At 30.6% G+C, this 17,698-nt stretch overlaps 2 protein-coding genes across 14 annotated transcripts; one reads left to right on the top strand and one right to left on the bottom strand.

Moving 5' to 3' along the window:
• Positions 1 to 2,732: 2,732 nt before the first annotated feature.
• LOC6647191 (synapse-associated protein of 47 kDa) lies at positions 2,733 to 17,579 on the bottom strand. Of its 13 annotated transcripts, none has more exons than XM_047013619.1 (10): positions 17,195 to 17,579; positions 13,527 to 13,574; positions 12,533 to 12,781; positions 9,009 to 9,106; positions 8,367 to 8,467; positions 8,023 to 8,297; positions 7,848 to 7,966; positions 6,897 to 7,214; positions 3,372 to 3,588; positions 2,733 to 3,179 (listed from the first exon to the last, which is right to left on the bottom strand). In XM_047013619.1, exons 1-10 carry the CDS (start codon positions 17,404 to 17,406, stop codon positions 3,137 to 3,139), a joined length of 1,680 nt encoding a protein of 559 aa, XP_046869575.1. In that variant the 5' UTR covers positions 17,407 to 17,579; the 3' UTR covers positions 2,733 to 3,136. The 13 variants fall into 13 exon arrangements, with proteins under 13 accessions (XP_046869575.1, XP_046869576.1, XP_046869580.1 ...); XM_047013620.1 differs by having other exon boundaries at positions 12,542 to 12,781; XM_023178395.2 differs by having other exon boundaries at positions 2,734 to 3,179; positions 9,030 to 9,106.
• Positions 12,830 to 13,336, top strand: LOC111519161 (E3 ubiquitin ligase TRIM40). The gene is made up of 3 exons (XM_023178407.2): positions 12,830 to 13,067; positions 13,142 to 13,180; positions 13,239 to 13,336. Exons 1-3 carry the CDS (start codon positions 12,942 to 12,944, stop codon positions 13,278 to 13,280), a joined length of 207 nt encoding a protein of 68 aa, XP_023034175.1. The 5' UTR covers positions 12,830 to 12,941; the 3' UTR covers positions 13,281 to 13,336.
• Positions 17,580 to 17,698: the final 119 nt, after the last annotated feature.

Genomic DNA, 17,698 nt, shown 5'->3' with positions numbered 1-17,698 from the left:
GTTGCTTCAGCTCCAACTTTTATGACTTCACAACTCATTCGTTATTTTGTTAAGCAATTTGTATGATTATCTCATAATCAGCTTCTTTAATCTTTAATGAAGCTTGCAAACCAAATTTGAACCAAAATTACATAAAAGACAAAACAAAACAACAAAAAATAATGATTTCCCAGTATGGTCTTTGATTTATATCAATTTTTAACAAACAAACCTTCAGTGAAAGTTGCAAAATTACAAGTGCTTCTGTCAATGAACCAAGGCCCAGGAATGTGCCATATAGGAGAAGGAAGAGGAAAACGACCTTATCTTTCTGATCTGCCTAGTATTTACGATTTTATTTGGTGCTCTTAACAAGAAAACATAAAATTGTTTAAATTTAACCTGTGACTACTTACCTCGAGATGTTTTGATAAGAAGGTCCTCAAAGCGTTGGCAAATTGTTTGCGCAGTTTTGAATGTGATTAGCCTAGTTTACTTTAAACTTAAAAAAGCACACAATCTTTTTGAGATTCACTCTTTCTTGTTTTCATTCGTTTGCTCTTTTTAGAGGCGGCTATGGTTTATTTTCGTATTTCGTTTCAACAGGTTTTCAACATGAACCCCTTTTCAATGTTTGTTTGTTTGTTTGCGTTTTTTGAGGCCTTCGAAAAGTAAACTGTTTCACCAAAAAACCAATGTTTTAAAATTTGTTGAAATTGGTCGAATCTTTGAACACTAAAAAAAAACCACCAGCAAAGCAAAAGAAAAGCGAGGAAAAGAGGAATGTAATCAAACAGGTGTCGATGTAGTTGTGGTGGTTGCTGTAGTTGTCTCTTTTGCTCAGCTTTGTTTCTAGCTACTTTCGTGTTTCGTTTAATTTTTCAGTGATTTTGTATGGATTTGTTGTTTGTTTTGATTTGTTACACTTATTTCCACAATTGCATTCCGTCGAACTTTAACTATGTTAACAGAAAACAGACCAGACGAAAATTAATAAACAATTTAAATCTCCATCAGTTTGTTGCTTGATAGCAACCACTTCCCGTTTCAATTTAGTCGTCGTCGTTACTTCACTCGACTACCAATTTATTTAATATTTTTAAATTAATTTGCCTATTTATTAAGCGTATGTAACAATAGAATAACCGCGGACAACCACTCACTTTGAAAATAAAAACAACACTAAAAACTATAGTGTGACCAGAACTCGCAAGCGTGAAAATGCCGTATCTAATATGCAATGTTGCCACTTATTTGAAATAAATACAGCACTGCAAAACTATAGTGTGACCAGATTTCGAAAACGTGAAAGTGTCATATCTAAGATACAGTGTCATCACTAAGGACTGCCAAAACGCGCCAAACGGATAAAAATACAGAAAGGAAACATCATTACTGTTGGTTTAGTTTTAATAGTTATACACTTTTCCCTTTATTATTTTAGTTGATGTTATTTTCTCATTAAATTTTGTTTCATATATATATATATATTTATATATGTGTTGTTGTTGTCCGTGTCGCTAAACTTTACACAAATGAACAGTTTTCTTTTTATTGATTTGTGGATACTTTCATTTGAAGATTTTTTTTTTGTATGTGGAATTTGAAAATCTCTTTTCAAATTTTTCGCCTTGTATCTGTCAATACGGTTTCTTTTTTTTTTTTTTGTTTTGTTTTGCTGGTTTTAATGATTAAACAACTAAAATATACATATATTTTTAGGTGATATACTAATTAGTACATGTACATATATATATATATATATATTATATTAGACTCATCATGGAATTTGCATGTGTCAACGAACTTTGCTCAATAAACTTTTCATTTTTTTGTTATTTTTACCATAGTAAAATGTGATCATGCTTGTGTAGGAGGGGTTTGTGGGTTGTCGGCTTTTGGTTTGATATTTTTGTAAAATACATAATAAATTTCAACATTATATTTAATAAATATTTTTGTATTTTCGCACCAACGTTTTTTTAGTTAGTCTGTGTTTAGTTTACGTTGCCAACTGATTTAAAAACGCGTAAAGCAAATCGAAATTTAAAATATTTTTTTTTGTATGTTTAATATACAGTTTAATGTTTACGTTTATATAAGTATAATAATTTATAATCTTTGCTTTACACATTTATAGCATTTTTTTTGTTTTTCCTTCTCAACTGTGTAGAAAATAATGTTTGACTCTTCTTGAACTTTGTATTTCGCTTTTCTCATATAACAATTAGTTAGACATTTAGAGCAAAAACATGGATAATATAGAATTTTTGTTTGTAATGCATAAAAATTTGTCTAGTGAAATATATATATTTATATATATATATATTTGTTGTCTTAAGAAATTTCATTTTGTTTGTCATTTGAACTGCTTATTGTTTATAATTGCATTTTGTTGTTTTTTTTTTGTGTTTTTTATTTATTTAATTGCATTTTTAACCAATATTATTGTGTCCTAGTTTTTCATTTTTTGGCATTTTTCTTAAGGAAGTTGCAATCGAGGAGAAATTTAGACTGTTGTTGGATAAACATAAATTTGTATTTAATTTAAGCACTAATTTAAAGAATTGGGCAAATAATACTTGTTATTTCCTAGTTTCCTAGTTTTCTTTAACCATTAACAGAGATATTCTGTTAAATTTTTGTTGTTTATAAATCAAAATGATTAACTTTTATTTACTTTGTTTTTTAAGATTTATTTTTATGCACAATGTTATATATGTATATATATATATTTGTATATATATATATATATATAATTGTGTGTCTAAATCGTTATAATAGTTTTTACACATTAAATTCAAATGCATTAATTTATATGTATATATATATATATATAAATAACAAAATGTATCCCTTTCAAGCTATGTCATGTTATTCTTAATACGCTTTTCTTTGTTTTTTGTAGACTTCACTGACTGCCAAGTATATATATATTGTATATAAATTTCGTGTGCTGAACAATTGGCGAGTAATCCCGACTACCCACAATAACAAACTAGAAAAGGACAAGGTTAACGATATTCCTCAGATTTCTCCGATCGATTACGGTATAAAATACATTTAAGGATTTTTTTTTAGTGTCTTATATCATGTTTTAAGGTAACTAAATATAACGCCCTTCAACACATTTTTTTTTTAAATATGCCGATTTTTCTCATGGATAGCCCAACATGGTGCGCTTTAGGCATTTCAAAGTTCTTTTAATGTTGAAGGTTTTAGTTTTTGTTGTTGTTACAAACAAATATTGTTACATTGTGAAAGTAAATTTGAGGGGTTGGTAAACATAGATAGATAAGAGAAAGGAATGGAAAAGAAAAGAATAAAGTATAGATTGTTATAAAAACTTAGAGGCCAACTTAGAAGAAACTACGATATAAGCTCTTAATTACTTTAAATCATCGGTATCCTCAATTAAATCGGCATATTCCTCCCAATCGTTGTTAGTCGAACGTGTGCGCAAATTTGATATTGTCGGTTCATCATCCTCATCAACATCTGCATCATCTTTACCATCTCGTTTTCTTCGGCCAGTTCCGTCAGTTCCTCCTTCGTCGACCACTTCATAGTCTTTGAGTTCAGCTTCCAAATCCTTTTCCCATTGTTCTTCTGTAGATAATTTGTTTTATAATTTTAAAAGAAATTAGTAAGTGCGTGGCTTACATGTATTTAAATTTGATATATTTGATATATATATTTCTTTATATTTTATGTGTATATAGTTATATAGTTGGAGCCATACATATATATATTGTTAATTGTATTTATTAGTATCGAAAGTGTCACATAGCAAGCAATTATAACTATGAATTAAATCTGCTGTTTATATGTATATAGTAATTATGTGATTTTAGTGACCTTCGCCAAGCAAGTCTATAGGACTCAATTTTACCTTTTACTTTGCCTAATCTTTTGGCGTATAACCAAGACACAGAGTTTCACACACTGTAATACGTTTGGGTATGCGCACAGCAACTGTGAAGTAATCGTCTACAAGAAGTTGGAACAATTTTTTAATGTCAATTCAATGAATTCGAAAACCTCAATCACCAAAATGTAAATAGACTTGCTTGCAGTCCACAACCAATAGTTTTAAAATATATTCCTATATTTATTCCTAAATATGTATATATAAAAAGTATAAATAAATAATCACGTGTATTTACAGCATTTTTCTAAATAACAAAAATGCGAGCAACAATTCTAATTATACCATAATGAAAAAGAAAGCAAGTCAAATATAAAAAAGCTAGCGTAATACAGAATATTGTTTATTAAATAATTATTCTAAAACTAAATAAGATGTCAGGGTCAGGATCAAAGAGCCAAAAGGAAGACGTGAGACGATTACAACTAGGATCAAGGATCAACAAGAGTTTCCTATTCTAGGACTACGAAAATGGTAATGCTACCGAGGTGGGTTTTTTTGTTTCAATATTTTGATTTTGTGTGATGAGTTGGTACATTTTTTTCAAAAAAGCCTGATTAAGGATACTTATTGCGATTATTAGATAATTTTAACTAAAGATTTTGAAAGTTTTTGCCTAAATCTAAAGCTGTTTTTTCCGCATCCCGGCTTAAATTTTAATATTCAAGGCTCAAACAGACAGTTTTTTCGTAGATTATTGACAACTATTTTCAAAATATTTTTTGGCATTGAAATGCACAGACAACATAAATATAATAAATTGAAAGAGGAATTGAGACAGAGAAAGGCAGTGAGAATCGAGACAACAGCAACAAACAACATCGATTGGGAAATGATTGAAAACATTGTTATTTTTTTTGCATCTAATTAATAGATCAATATTTAAATGCAATTGAAAATCAAAAACGAAACTTAAACTGAAAATTTTGCAAGATGTTTATAACAAAAATTTTACATATTTTTAATATTTTTTTTTGTTTAACCAACAATTTCTAACTTACCACACAAAATTTTGTTTCAGTTTTTTGTTTTTTTTTTGTAACATTTTAGAGGGGTTTTTGTTCTTTTTTTTCTTTTTGTCATCGGTTTTATGTTTAAATAATGCGTGAATACTTTGTTGTCATATATATAAGTTTGTTTTGTTTTTTTATATACTATATATATATAAATCTATATATATATATATGCATTTTGTTTTTTTGTTGTTTTCTTCTTCTTGTGGGATGTTAGTTGGTTTTATTTTGGTTTGTTTTTGGTTGTTGCATTTTGAATTTAGACTTTGTTTAGCATTTTTAATCCATTCAATCTTCTGCAAGATGATTTGAAAAAAACCAAAAAAAGAAATACAAATACATGAAAAAACAGAAATGATTTTTTTTTTTGTTAACAACAAATATTTCAGGTGACCGTTGGACTCTATTATTTGATTAACGTGTAAGATTGGGAATATAAGATAAGATTTATATAGTGTGTTGGTTCGCGATCAAATCGAATTTTGCGTGTTCAGTTTTCAGAGGAGGGAAATGTTTTGTTTTTGGGAAACCAAACTAAGTTCAAAAAATAAATGATTAATTGACGAATTATTTAAAAAAAAAAAGATTAATCTAATTAGTATTGAAGAAGTATTCAAAAAATCGAAAATAGAGGGAAATATCAATATAAAAGTATATATATAGGTATATATATGTAAGTAATTAGTAAAGAAAAACGTTTTCTTGGAGATTGATTTATTATTTGGTTATACTCAACTTTTTTTTTCGAGAATTTGTAGTAGGATAACAATGTTTTAATTGAAATTTTTTAATTGATTAATTTTTGTTTGTTTGTTTGCTTGGTTTACTTGTTTATTTTTATGTTAATAGGGCTACGAAACATTAGACTAGTTAGAGAGTTCAGCTTCATCCTAGAGTGTAATTTTCTTTGCAATAATACTTTTGTTGTTATTTCTGTGTCACATTAGTTACCTTTCGGTTTTTTGTAATCGTTTATTGGGTTTTGATTCATCAATCATTATTATTGGTATTAAATATTATTTATTCTTTAATAATTAAATGCCAGAGCTGTAGGTACATATATATATTAATTTGATGATAAGTATAATAAAGTAATATAATTTACACAAAAAAGAAAGAAAAGAAAGAAACAGAGAGCAGAGGAGAAAAAGAGAATTGTTTGTTTGAATTTGTACAGACATTTTTTTTTTTTGTTAATTTTCTCTTAATATTTCTTGTTATCGAAAATAAAAGAACACCCGAATGACCCAAAAACTGGTAGCAAATTGGTTTTTGTGGCTAATTTATAGGCAAAAGACACATGCCGATGAGCAATTGTTAATTGTTAATTGTGCTGATTGAGAGTGCATATATTTGATATTGTAGAAAGTGGTTTTTGATTCTGCTTCAGGTAGATATCGGGTCTAAATCTAGTCTATTTTCGTTTCTGTTTAATATAAATGCACCGCAACAAAAAAGCATTATGGAAATTCGGGATATGAAGGAGAAAATGTATACAGATGTGTATGAAGCTATACAATGTATTATTATTGAAATGATTTAGTCCCAAAATGTTATTCTTCTATGAGTTCATATCGAAAATGCATGGAAATGTTTGTAGAAAATCGAAAAACTGGACTTTAACCCAAAAATCACAAATAAAAATCTCAAATATAATTGTGTTTTTGATCGTAAGTAAGTTTTTCTTTACTGATTTATTAATTGTGTTATGTGCCCTAGCAAATTTTCTTCGCGTTTGGAGTTTTTCAACTAATTTCATATATTATTTGAATACGAATACCTCTATATAAGGTCTGATAGAAACTTGATCAAGAAAAAGGCGAAAAGTCCTTTGAAGTTAATATTCTTAATGTGATTTAAGGGCATTAGTAATTTTATTGTATTATAATAACTAAAATAATAAATAATAGAAATCAAATTTAAAATTAATTTTCAGAAATTTAGAAAATAATAAAAAAGGTTGAAAATTATCTTACCATCATTGGATTTAGGGACAATTTGAGGCTGAGTCATGCTGTCTATGCCCAGTTTACGCATGCCATCTTTAATTTCAGCCAAATCGGTTTCATTGGTGGACTGAAACTCATCCGAAACAAATTCAGACTCTGAGATTTTTCCACTGAGATCTTTTGATATAATTTCTGTTTTGGCCTGATCGCCAAAAGTACCGTCATTTGCAGCGGTTTCTGCCGTTGTTATATCCGACTTTGACGGCTTGACATCATCAACAGGAGATATAACCGCCGATTTTTTATTCATATCTGGACTATTGTCGGAATTTTGTTTTTTTGTTTCTGAGTTTTTGTAGTTGAGTATTTTTTAGTTTTAATTAAATTTTTGTAACCATTTTTGAAAAGAAATAAAAATATGAAATTAAAAAAAAAATAAATAGAATTAAATGAAATTAAAATAATTAAATAGGCAATAAATAAAAAAAACGGTCATAAGGGGCCTTCCATCACGTGATGCCAATTTTCGGGAAATTTAACCCCTCCTTCCCCCTCACCACCTTTGTGACATATTTTTAGGTTAAATTTGAGTTCGAAAAACATGATTAAAAAAAAGTTGAGTTGAGCAAACTTTTTGGCAGTGTAGTAAATACAGCGAGACACAAGAAGAAAACAAAAAAAGACAGAGAAAAGGAAAAAAGGAGCCAACTAAATAATGAAAACTGGCGCGTGTGTTTCAAAAATTAGAAATGACAACTGAAACTTGACATAAAGATAGAAATAGACAGATATAGGTAGGTGATAGCAAGATAGCGATAAGTTGAAGCCGAGAGAGAAAGAACGCGCGTTTGACGAGTGTGAGTTTCATGTGGACGAGATTGTTTGTTTTGTTTCGATAAACGCGGACACCGAATTTAAAGAGAAAATGTGTGGACTTCATTCGGACGGATCAGCCACTGCTAGTCACATAAGACTTACCATCTTCACCACTAGAGGCCTGACCTACTCCATCGGCTCCTAGAGTGCCCAATTCGGCAGCCTGAATGATCAGTGAGACGCGATAGAAATAGTTTCGCCAAAAGTTCTCCTCAGTAATACTAGAAAAATATTTATTGTTAAAACTATTCGCATTGTTTTCTTTTGATGTACTCACATTTTGGGCACCAATTCGAAACGCATTGTTTCTAGCGCCTTGTCCTCGGCCATAATAGCTATGGCTGTTGGGTAAGCAGAATCATAACTAAACTCAAAGTCCACGCCAGCTGGCGGTGCACGAACAAAATTACGGCGATCTTGCGATAGGCCCAAAATTTCTTCCTTAATTTTGGATTCATTGGCATGACCTATCCATGGGGCTGCACCATTGCCAGCACCACCTTGTCCCTTAATAAATGCTTCTTGCTCTTTATTGAACGAATCCAGTATGGTCTTCAAGAGTCGGAAAAGAAAACGTGGTTAAAAATATTTTAAAATTTTTAGTCTTTATTCTTTACTCACATTGTCCTTAACTGTTTCCTTGATTTTACTGCCAGCTTTGCTTATAGCCGATGACAAGAACGAACCAAAATGCTTGGCCTGTTGTGTTACTTTTGTGGTAACTGTGGAGATTCCAATTAATATTTATTATAAATTTTGTAGATTAACAATTGCAGTTGGACTTAAACTCAGCTCTATTTAAATAGTAGAACTGTTAGTGCAGGTTTGTGAAAAAAGTTATATGTTATAAGAATTTTTAAAGAATTTTTGGGGATTTACATGGTTCATTTTTTAAGGAATTTTTAGTAAAACTGTATCAAAATTGCTTCTATGGTTCTATTGCTTTTTTTGGTTAAGAAAAGAACTAACTAAGAAAAATTGTATTAAAATTGCTTCTTTGCAGTTTTTTTAGTGTTAAGTCTAAGGAATTTTGGTAATTTTGTCACTCAGTCTAATCTATTTAATGTTTCTTATATATAAAATAAATAGGACAAAGACAATTCTACGATCTTTCACAAATATATATGTAGGTATATATTTTCGTGCGAATACGATTTACGATAACTTTTTGGTTTTGGTTAGTGGATTTTCAACTCTTTTCTGTATTGTACAATTTGAAAAACTTTTTCCTTTGATTTTACTGATTTGAACAGAGAAACATACTTTTAATTTCATCGTCCTTACCGTGTCCAATTTGACCCTCTTCGCCGGTGGGTGTACCGCCGCCCGATGCTGGATGCGAATCAGCGCCCTCTGTAGCACTGTAATAAGGACATTTAGCAACCAAAAATGAAAAAACATGTAAAAGGAAAGCAGAGAGAAAGAGAGAGAGAGAAAGAAAAATGTAATGTAAGACTTTAAGTTTCAAGACAAAAGAATTTGAGTTCGTTTTTAATCATGCAAATATCGCCATGCTAATTTAAATGTTACATACAAAAATCAATACTAGATTCACGATCTTAAAAATGATATATATTTCAATTCATGCTACTAAAAAAAATAATATTTACATAATTTAAGACAACATCTTAGGTTTTCAAAAAGTTTTATATATACATTCCATGAAAAAATTACAGAAATTTCATTAATTTAAAGATCAGTTTACTACTCGAGGGATTGGAGTAATAAAAAATAAATATTTTGCAAGGGTTTCATAAATTTTTACAACATAATTTTGTGTGTTTTTTAAATGCTATTATTGTATAAACTGCATTTGTTGATATATATATGTAAGTTTTAATGTATATGTGTGAAATGATTGACAAATACCAAATTTGTACGTGTAAAAGAAATCATAGAAAATTCAGCACGATAAAATGTAAAAGAGAAGGAAAATGTTACGGCCAGGACTCTATGGCAGATTAAGACAGGGCTCATGCTGTAAGGCTACATTGTCATTTTTTTCACATTAGGAATAAGACACATCTTTGGAAAAGGAAAGATAAAGACAAAGGGGAACAAAGGGGGCAGAGAAAGTGATTGGCCAGTTGACCAAATCCAAAACGGCTGCTACACACACACACAGATAAAAGAATAAACCATATATAGGAAAATTAAAAAACAAAAACCAAAAAAAAGCTATACAACAATGCGAAATAAAAAAATAAACAACTACCAACAATTAGAATAGAAACCTTAATTAAAAGGTTTTGTTTTGTAGCTACTGAATAAGTCAGTTGACTTTTCTTCCAGTTAACTTTAATCCTTCGCTTGACTAATTTTTTTGTCATTGGTTTGTGATGGGCCGCCCAATAATGATGGAATCTCTGATACTAGGGGTCAGTCAATGATTTTAATTACGCGTTACGAACAATCAAATTGAATACAGTAAACATAATCGAAATGAAAATGATATAAATTCAAAATCAAAACAATGTAGAAATGTGTTATAGCAAATGATTTGTTTATGATATGCGGTTGAAATGGTTGCTACTTTTATTAATTTTTGTTTAATTTTTATTCAAAATTGTGTCCCTTTACAAAAACTTACCTTATGTACATAATTTTTTGAGTTAAATCTTATGAGTTCTATAAATATTGTACCAGTTAGTACACTGTATAGTTAAATAGTTACCAAAGTTAACACGGACAGCAGACAAAAAATGGTAAGTGATTAGCTTTAAAACTCCTTTGAGTTGCAACTGACTATAATTTAATATATATATATATGTTTGTATATTTCAAGTCACAGCTTAGGATGGAAAGCAACTTTCCGACCAAAAAAAGTGGAGACATGATTTTTCAAAAATTTTAAACTCTGATTTTAGGCAATGAATAGTAAAAATGTGTTAATTTTTATTGTTTTAATTAAGTATTTCTATTGAGATGACATAATATCTGTTGCCGTTTTTTTTACAAGTTTATGTAAATTTACACTCAAAATGTTTAAAAAATTGACAAAACTAATTACAAACTGTACGAGGATCCGGGTTCGAATCCCAGGCTAGTGTATGGATGTAATTTTCGTCTAAGCCGAAGGCCTTAGTTGCCAGTGCTTTTAAAATATAGTTAAGTTGATAGTTTACAACTATATCCTATACTTTAATAATAATAATAACAAACTGTACACATAACTTTTCAATTTAGGCCCCCACTCCAATTTTGATTCAATTTTGAATTCTGTTTCTGAATTTTGTTTGAATTTTCGGGTCCTTAGACTTGACTTTGTTTAACACCACTAAATGATTTTATAGCTTCAGTAGAATGATAAATTAAAGCTATTAATAAACACATTCAAATTGCTAATTTAAAATAGCATAAAATCAGAATTAAACAACAAATAACATAGGCCGACATGATTTTTGGTTCTCTAAATGTTCTTAACTAAATCAGGTACATTCACATTTTGTGAAATCAGGGGATCTGGGATTGGAAAATAGACACCCAAAAGTATACTAGAGAAAGTTAAAAAGTGTTTTTCTACATTTTTAACAGATTTTAGATCATTCTGTTTAAGAATAAGAGGAGCTCTTGTTTAGAAAGATTACTAACTAACGAATTGTTAGATACAATCTTATGTATAATTCCAATAACTCTTTAAAATTAAAAAGCAGCAAACCCTTCTAATCCCTATAGGATACTTTCATGTTCAATTTTACCTATTTTAGAACCACATCCAAAGCGTTAGATATTATGCAGTTGTGTTTCTTTGATATTTTGTTAATTTCTTTTAAATCATACCTATTAATAGGTTAAAATAATAATCTTTTCTGTATAATAATTTGTTTATATTAAACTATAAAAATATTGCAAATGAGTTAATTTTGAATAGTTCCAACGCTTTTTTTTTCCTGAAATTCTGACCTGATGGACAAAAATTAAGTACAGGGCTGTAATTATTATTATATATTATTATATTATATTATAAAAGACCTATTGAACTTGAAACACTTTTTCCTGACCTCAAAAATGTCGTCCTGTATAATTCATGTCTCCAATCTTTTTTGCCAACTTTATATTTTTTTTTAACTTTCGGCAAAGGGATAAAATTTTGTGTTAGATTTGCTATGCCAATTCTTGGAAGCATGATTTCATTTCAATTGAAACATACAAAAGCGTTCATAGAGCTTGTACAACAGAAAATACAAAAAAAGGATTCAGTAGTATTAGGTATTAGTAATTAAATGTAACGAAATAAGAGTTTTGTATCAATTAAATCAAATTAATTAATTCTGTGTTAACAATAATAATAATAGTTAATTGTTTTTTGAATTAGAAGAGAGCAAAAATTAGTATAGATAGGAAAAATGTGTGTGTGATTAATATAGGTAAACAACTTTATATTAATATTGTGTGAAGAAAGTTGAACTAACGTTACAAAAGTATTATTTGTGCTTAATGGATTGCTGATAGTTATCAATATACCAATTAATCGGATTAAATTGGTTATTTTAATCATAGTCATTAAGTAAATTTTTGGTAATGTTTTTATGTTTGACAATAACATCAACAATCCTGGTAAATAAAAAACTTGTAAACTTGAAAAACAAGTCAGTCAAAATGACAACTTTGTTTTAAAAAGTAAACAAGGCCTGCTGAGCCTTTTTTTTCTTGAAAGTTTAGACAAACAAAAATTGAAAGAAAAATTAAACATAAATACCAAACGCGCACTCAATCATAATGATCAGCTATAACTTCGATAATTTTTAGTATAAAAAATTCCGTCATTCTTAAGCTGGCACCCATACCTAATATACCTCGATTTGTCGTCTTCGTCGCCACCACTCACAGCTCCGCCTCCGGCGGCTAAACTTTCACCGGTTCCCTCGGCTCCCTCAACGGCACCCTCAGCTCCAGCTCCAGTTTTGCGCAGACCAGGTATTGATGGAATGGATGGCATTGCTGGCATTGAGGGCATTGATGGCATGGCCGGCATTGCTGGCATTGAAGGAATCGAGGCATTTCCTAGCCAGCCCTTGGCACTGCCCAACCAACCACTGTGGGAAAAGAATAGCAAAAACAAAGGAGATTTTTATAACAAAATCATTTCAATTGGTATATACATAGGTGGCTTTTCACCTTCTCTCCATACAAATCAGGTCGTGTCAGTAGAAAGAGGAGAAAAATTGAATTTTGTTTTGTTCTCATATTTGGAAAATGAATGAAAATCGTGAATTTTGCGCCGTATGCCTGTCTCTCCAGCGGCATAAAGTGAGCACTGCTTGTCGACATTCGTTCTGTAAGCAGTGCATCAAGGAGGTCTACAATGTGTGTCCAGCCAGAGTATGTATATATATTTAGTATGGGAAAGTAGTAAACATCTTAGAAATCTAACAAAAAATTTAATTTTCTTGAAGGTATGTCCCCTGTGCCGTGCTCCACTGCAATATTATATTGTAAGTATGATGGACTCGCATGATACAGCAATAATTAATCAAAAATTTGTGTTTTTAGCGCCAACGTCGATCAGGAGTTAAGATTGTGTTTTTTTCTTAAGCATAAGAAAAAGCAATTAATTGCATACTAAACCTTATTATTCTACAAATGTTAAATTCGTTTTTTGTTTTTTCCTGTCGATAATTATTTTTATTTACATAAACTGATATTAACTCTCAATTTAAATTAATCTGAAATACATAACAGATGGAGCAAAAGCAGCAGTGAACGATTTTAAAGGCCCATACATAAACATAAACGTACATAAATGTTAAAAATAAAAACAAATTCAAAATAAAAACTTACTTGGCTTCACTGACAAATGAATCTACCAGAGATGATGATTTTGGAATTCTAAGCCCAAAAAAAAAGAAAAAATTAAATAAAAACAATAATTAAAAGTACGAGCATAATAAAAAAATAATTAAATAATAAAAAATATTTAAAAAAAGGACAACTATTGTCGACATAAAAACAAATAATAAAATATACAATAAAAAAAGTACGAGCATAATAAAAATAATAAAATAATACAAAATATTTAAAAAAAAAGGCAACTATTGTCGACAAAAAACCAAATTTCCTTTTTTTCTGTTACAATTATAGTTACCTACAAAACAAAATTTTAAAAGAAAAACAATTCGTGTTTGGTTATATTTTTCATGGACTAAAATCAAAAATAATTCATTCATTTATTTATTTTACTTTGGCTTACCAAACTCTATAAATTCTTGAGTTTAGAGTTATATCTATAACTAAACAGCTTTTCCACTTTAGGTATTTTAAATAGTCAACATATTTACAAAAAAGAATAAAATCAATCACTCCTTTTATTAGCTTTATAGTGGGCATTATTAAACATAATAAACCAATAACCAAGGACCAAGGATGTCAAGGACTTGTGCCGTCTAATACGTTCATCAAACTTTTGCAGTCGGATATATAATCTTGATTGGTGTGCATACAATATGCAACAATGTGTTCCTTTGTTGCTGTGTTCCCTTGTCTATACTCAAACGTATATGACTTGGCATATTACATTTCTCAATTAAAAGGCAACTGCACAACAGGCCAACTGTCATTACCGAGCAAAAGGACGAGCATGAGCTACTGCTGCTTTCAGTTTCAATTATTGGCAGAAACACAAGTTTACACATACATATATATGTACATACATATGTATGCATGTCAGTCCAGTCCTTTGGTCCTTAGCCAAAGCAAACTGATGTTGTAAATTGAATTGAAGATGGATTACAAAGCGAGATTCGTGTGGGGAAAATTTACTTCTTTTTTTTATATCAATATAATGACTTCTTTTATTTTTTATCATCCACGTTTGCCTTTTTCTTGTTCTAATATGTAAATTTGATTATGAATTTATAGAAATTATATTGACCAAAAAAAGTTTAGTGGCAGTTTTTCGGATGCGATTTGAATTCCTATACACAAAAACATGTAGGATTCAGTCAAGTGGGATCCTACAAGTTGACTCATAACAATTCCAAGGTTATTGGCCCTAATTCAATCGTGTCCCAAATCTGTAACTTTTATTGTGTCTCTTTTTGTACGCAACGAAAGAAAGTAAGAGCGAAAATAATTGGCACCAATTTTAACGACTGAGTTTAGAATTGAACTTCAACTAACTACACAGTGTGACATAGTTTCCCAAATTGTTCAATTTGCTTTTTTTATTCATTTAAATAATTAGGCGTGCCTTCAATTTTCATAATTTTGGTTTGGATAGAAAGAATACCAACGTATCCTTTGTTATTCTAGACCAAAAGCTGTCAAAGCTACAGCCAAAAGAACACGACATTTTTACCTTTAAAGCCTTTTTGCGACACTTAATAATATTGGCGACTGCAAAAGAATATTTAAAATGCATCTAAGGAAAATTCTGCATCTGTTTTATACAAGTTTTTACTTTTATTTGATTTTTCCGACTTTATGTTCTCAAAGAAATTGCAATTGTGTCAAGTGGCATTAAAAATACAAACTCGTTTGTCCACCTTATTTGCCAAGCAATTTACAAGTGAAAAAGAAACATCTTTACGCCGCATTTTCCATTTCCCTTTCTTTCTCATTCTTTTTTTTGTGCATCATTTAGGCATACGCAAAGCTATGTGCGTGACATGGAAAGTCAAATAGTGAGGTAGAGAGACAGAGAGGGAGAGAAAATGGTTGAAAAGTGAAAGTATGGCAGAGAGAGAGAGAGAGAGACAGAGAGAGAGTGAGAAAATACTGCAAATAGTGTAGATGTCCTTGAAAGTACTAACAACAATATTGGCCATGACGTTGCAAAAGCAGGTTAGGAAAACTGTAAATGAGATGTAAAACGAAACTCGATTGCAAAAATGAAAAATTATTAGGAGAGAGTTGAGTTTTCTTTTTTCTCTTAATTGCAAAAAATCTTTAACATCTGTCTTTTAGACATTTATATAGACTAGAAATGTGAAATAAAATATTTAATATGCAGTTTTAGAGAGATTAAGTAAATGTAAATGTTCTTTAAAATAAAAAGGATTGAAGTTTAATTAGCAGATATAACTGGAAAGCCCGCTTATAGGATTATCCCAACTACCATATGCTTTTGATAATTTTCTAGTTGACATTGTCAATCACCGTATTGAGCTTCATTTTAGCCATGGCAACGCAAAATTCAATATAATAATTGAATAAAAAAAGTTATGGGACACTTAAACGTTGCCTTTTACTCGTATTTATCACAGCTTGTGATTTGCCAAGTTGGTTTAATGTAAAATCACAACAAGAGTAAAAGGAAAAAAAAGGTCCTTTTTTAGCTATATATACATAGTGCACATCACATGTGTAAAGAGAGCAAATGTTTTCGTCTGCTCTCCTTCTTTCTCACATATTCTCTCTCTCTGCCATATCGATCCATGGGCAAAAGTCAATTGGAAACTGGAAAGAAACCACCCAAGAGCACTCCGACTCGGCCTCTTTCGCTTTCTCTCTCTCTCTCTATCACTCTCTCTGTCGCTCCCCGTGACATTGGGTGACAAGAATGAAAAAAAGCTGTTCAAAAAGTTGGTTTTAGCAAAAAGCAAAGTATGCAAAAACTGAGGATGTACGGCAGGAGAGGAGCATTCGTTTTGTGCCATGACTCAACACTTTGTGGTTATGCATTAGCCACGTGCAAAATAGTTGGTTTATTAGTTTAGAGACAACGTTCCAGTTTGCGTCCAAAACTTGTCAATTACAATTAATGGTAATTGATCAGGAAAAAGTTTAGATGAGAAAGCAAAAGTGCAAAGTAGCCAGGATGTAAAAATACCCCCTTAACGCCGGAAACAGTGTGAAAGGAGAAAACGAAGGGCACGGGCACACACAGTTAAATATTAATACATGGAAATTAAGGAAAGGAAAATGTCACGGTGGCAATTGTCTATACTTGTCTAATGGCAACAAGTTGAGGCATTAAGAGGCCAATTGTTAAAGTTGTCTTTTAGTTTTTTGTACATCAATTTTTACTTCAAGGTTCTAAAACACAAATAGAAATCATTATAATTACAATCAGATACTGTGATTTTAGATAAAATTATGACCTTGTCATCATCAAATTTATTTATGGTTTGTTAATGCTAAAAGATCGGTGACTTGACACACTTCAACATTTGGCATTTCTGTTCGCCTGCAATTTCACAGCAATTATGTTTAGTCACGAGAGCGCGTGTGAAATGCAATGAGAAATGGCCAGAGAAGGCGAAGGATCTCAAAGAAATAAGCTTAAACAGTGACGGAACAAGGACAAATCGTCACGCTATGGGCGATCGAAAAAACGTCAAAAGGGTAACAAATTTATTTAGATGACATTTCAAAATGGATTCCAAAAGGCTTTTTTACAAACTAGAGATCAAAAAAATATTCAACTTATTTGAAAACAAGTCTCTCTTTATAAATCTAGTATTTTTGCAAAATTCCACTTTTTTTTTTGCACTTTAAATTGAACTTACCTCTTGCCAGCTTCTTCGCCCTCTAGACCTTCAGCACCAGCTGCAACTGCAGATGAGTCCTGTTCTATTGCCGCTGGTGCAGTCTCGGCTGATGTAGAAGGGGCAGCAGATGTGGCAGCATCTCCAGTTGGAGCTGGTACATCCTCGTCGCCTGCTCCACCCTTGACAGCACCCACCAATGAGGTGAATTGATTTGTTAGTCCCGAAAACATTTGGATTTCTGAAGCTCGAAGGGTTTTTGGTTTAGTTTTAGTTCCAGTTCAGTTCCAGTTGCCTCTCTGGCTTTTGTCTCTTTCTTGCCTGAGAAGGGTTTCTTAAACTTTCAGTATTTGTATAATACGTTTTTCAATTTTTTTTTTCACTTTTTCTTTTTTTGGAAGGCCGTTGTGTTATATAAAATTATTTTTCTTTAATTTGTTTAATTTGTCACGCTGTAAGGGGGAAAACAATAAATAATTGTGCACTAGGAAAAATCAATAAAAAACAAATTGTATAAATTGTGTA

This window comes from Drosophila willistoni, chromosome 3R (assembly GCF_018902025.1).
Source record: "Drosophila willistoni isolate 14030-0811.24 chromosome 3R, UCI_dwil_1.1, whole genome shotgun sequence".
Taxonomy (NCBI): Eukaryota; Metazoa; Arthropoda; class Insecta; order Diptera; family Drosophilidae; genus Drosophila; species Drosophila willistoni.
The sequence above is the reverse complement of the archived record's forward strand: the minus strand, read 5'-3'. Positions and strand labels throughout refer to the sequence as shown.

Coding starts and splice junctions, on each gene's coding strand:
- LOC6647191 (XM_047013619.1), bottom strand. CDS start 17,406: ATGTTTTCGGGACTAACAAATCAATTCACCTCATTGGTGGGTGCTGTC. Junction 7,215..7,847: donor GGCCTCTAGTGGTGAAGATG/GTAAGTCTTATG, acceptor ACAAAAACTCAG/AAACAAAAAAACAAAATTCC. Junction 3,589..6,896: donor TGTCCCTAAATCCAATGATG/GTAAGATAATTT, acceptor AATTATCTACAG/AAGAACAATGGGAAAAGGAT.
- LOC111519161 (XM_023178407.2), top strand. CDS start 12,942: ATGAATGAAAATCGTGAATTTTGCGCCGTATGCCTGTCTCTCCAGCGG. Junction 13,068..13,141: donor ACAATGTGTGTCCAGCCAGA/GTATGTATATAT, acceptor ATTTTCTTGAAG/GTATGTCCCCTGTGCCGTGC. Junction 13,181..13,238: donor CTCCACTGCAATATTATATT/GTAAGTATGATG, acceptor TTGTGTTTTTAG/CGCCAACGTCGATCAGGAGT.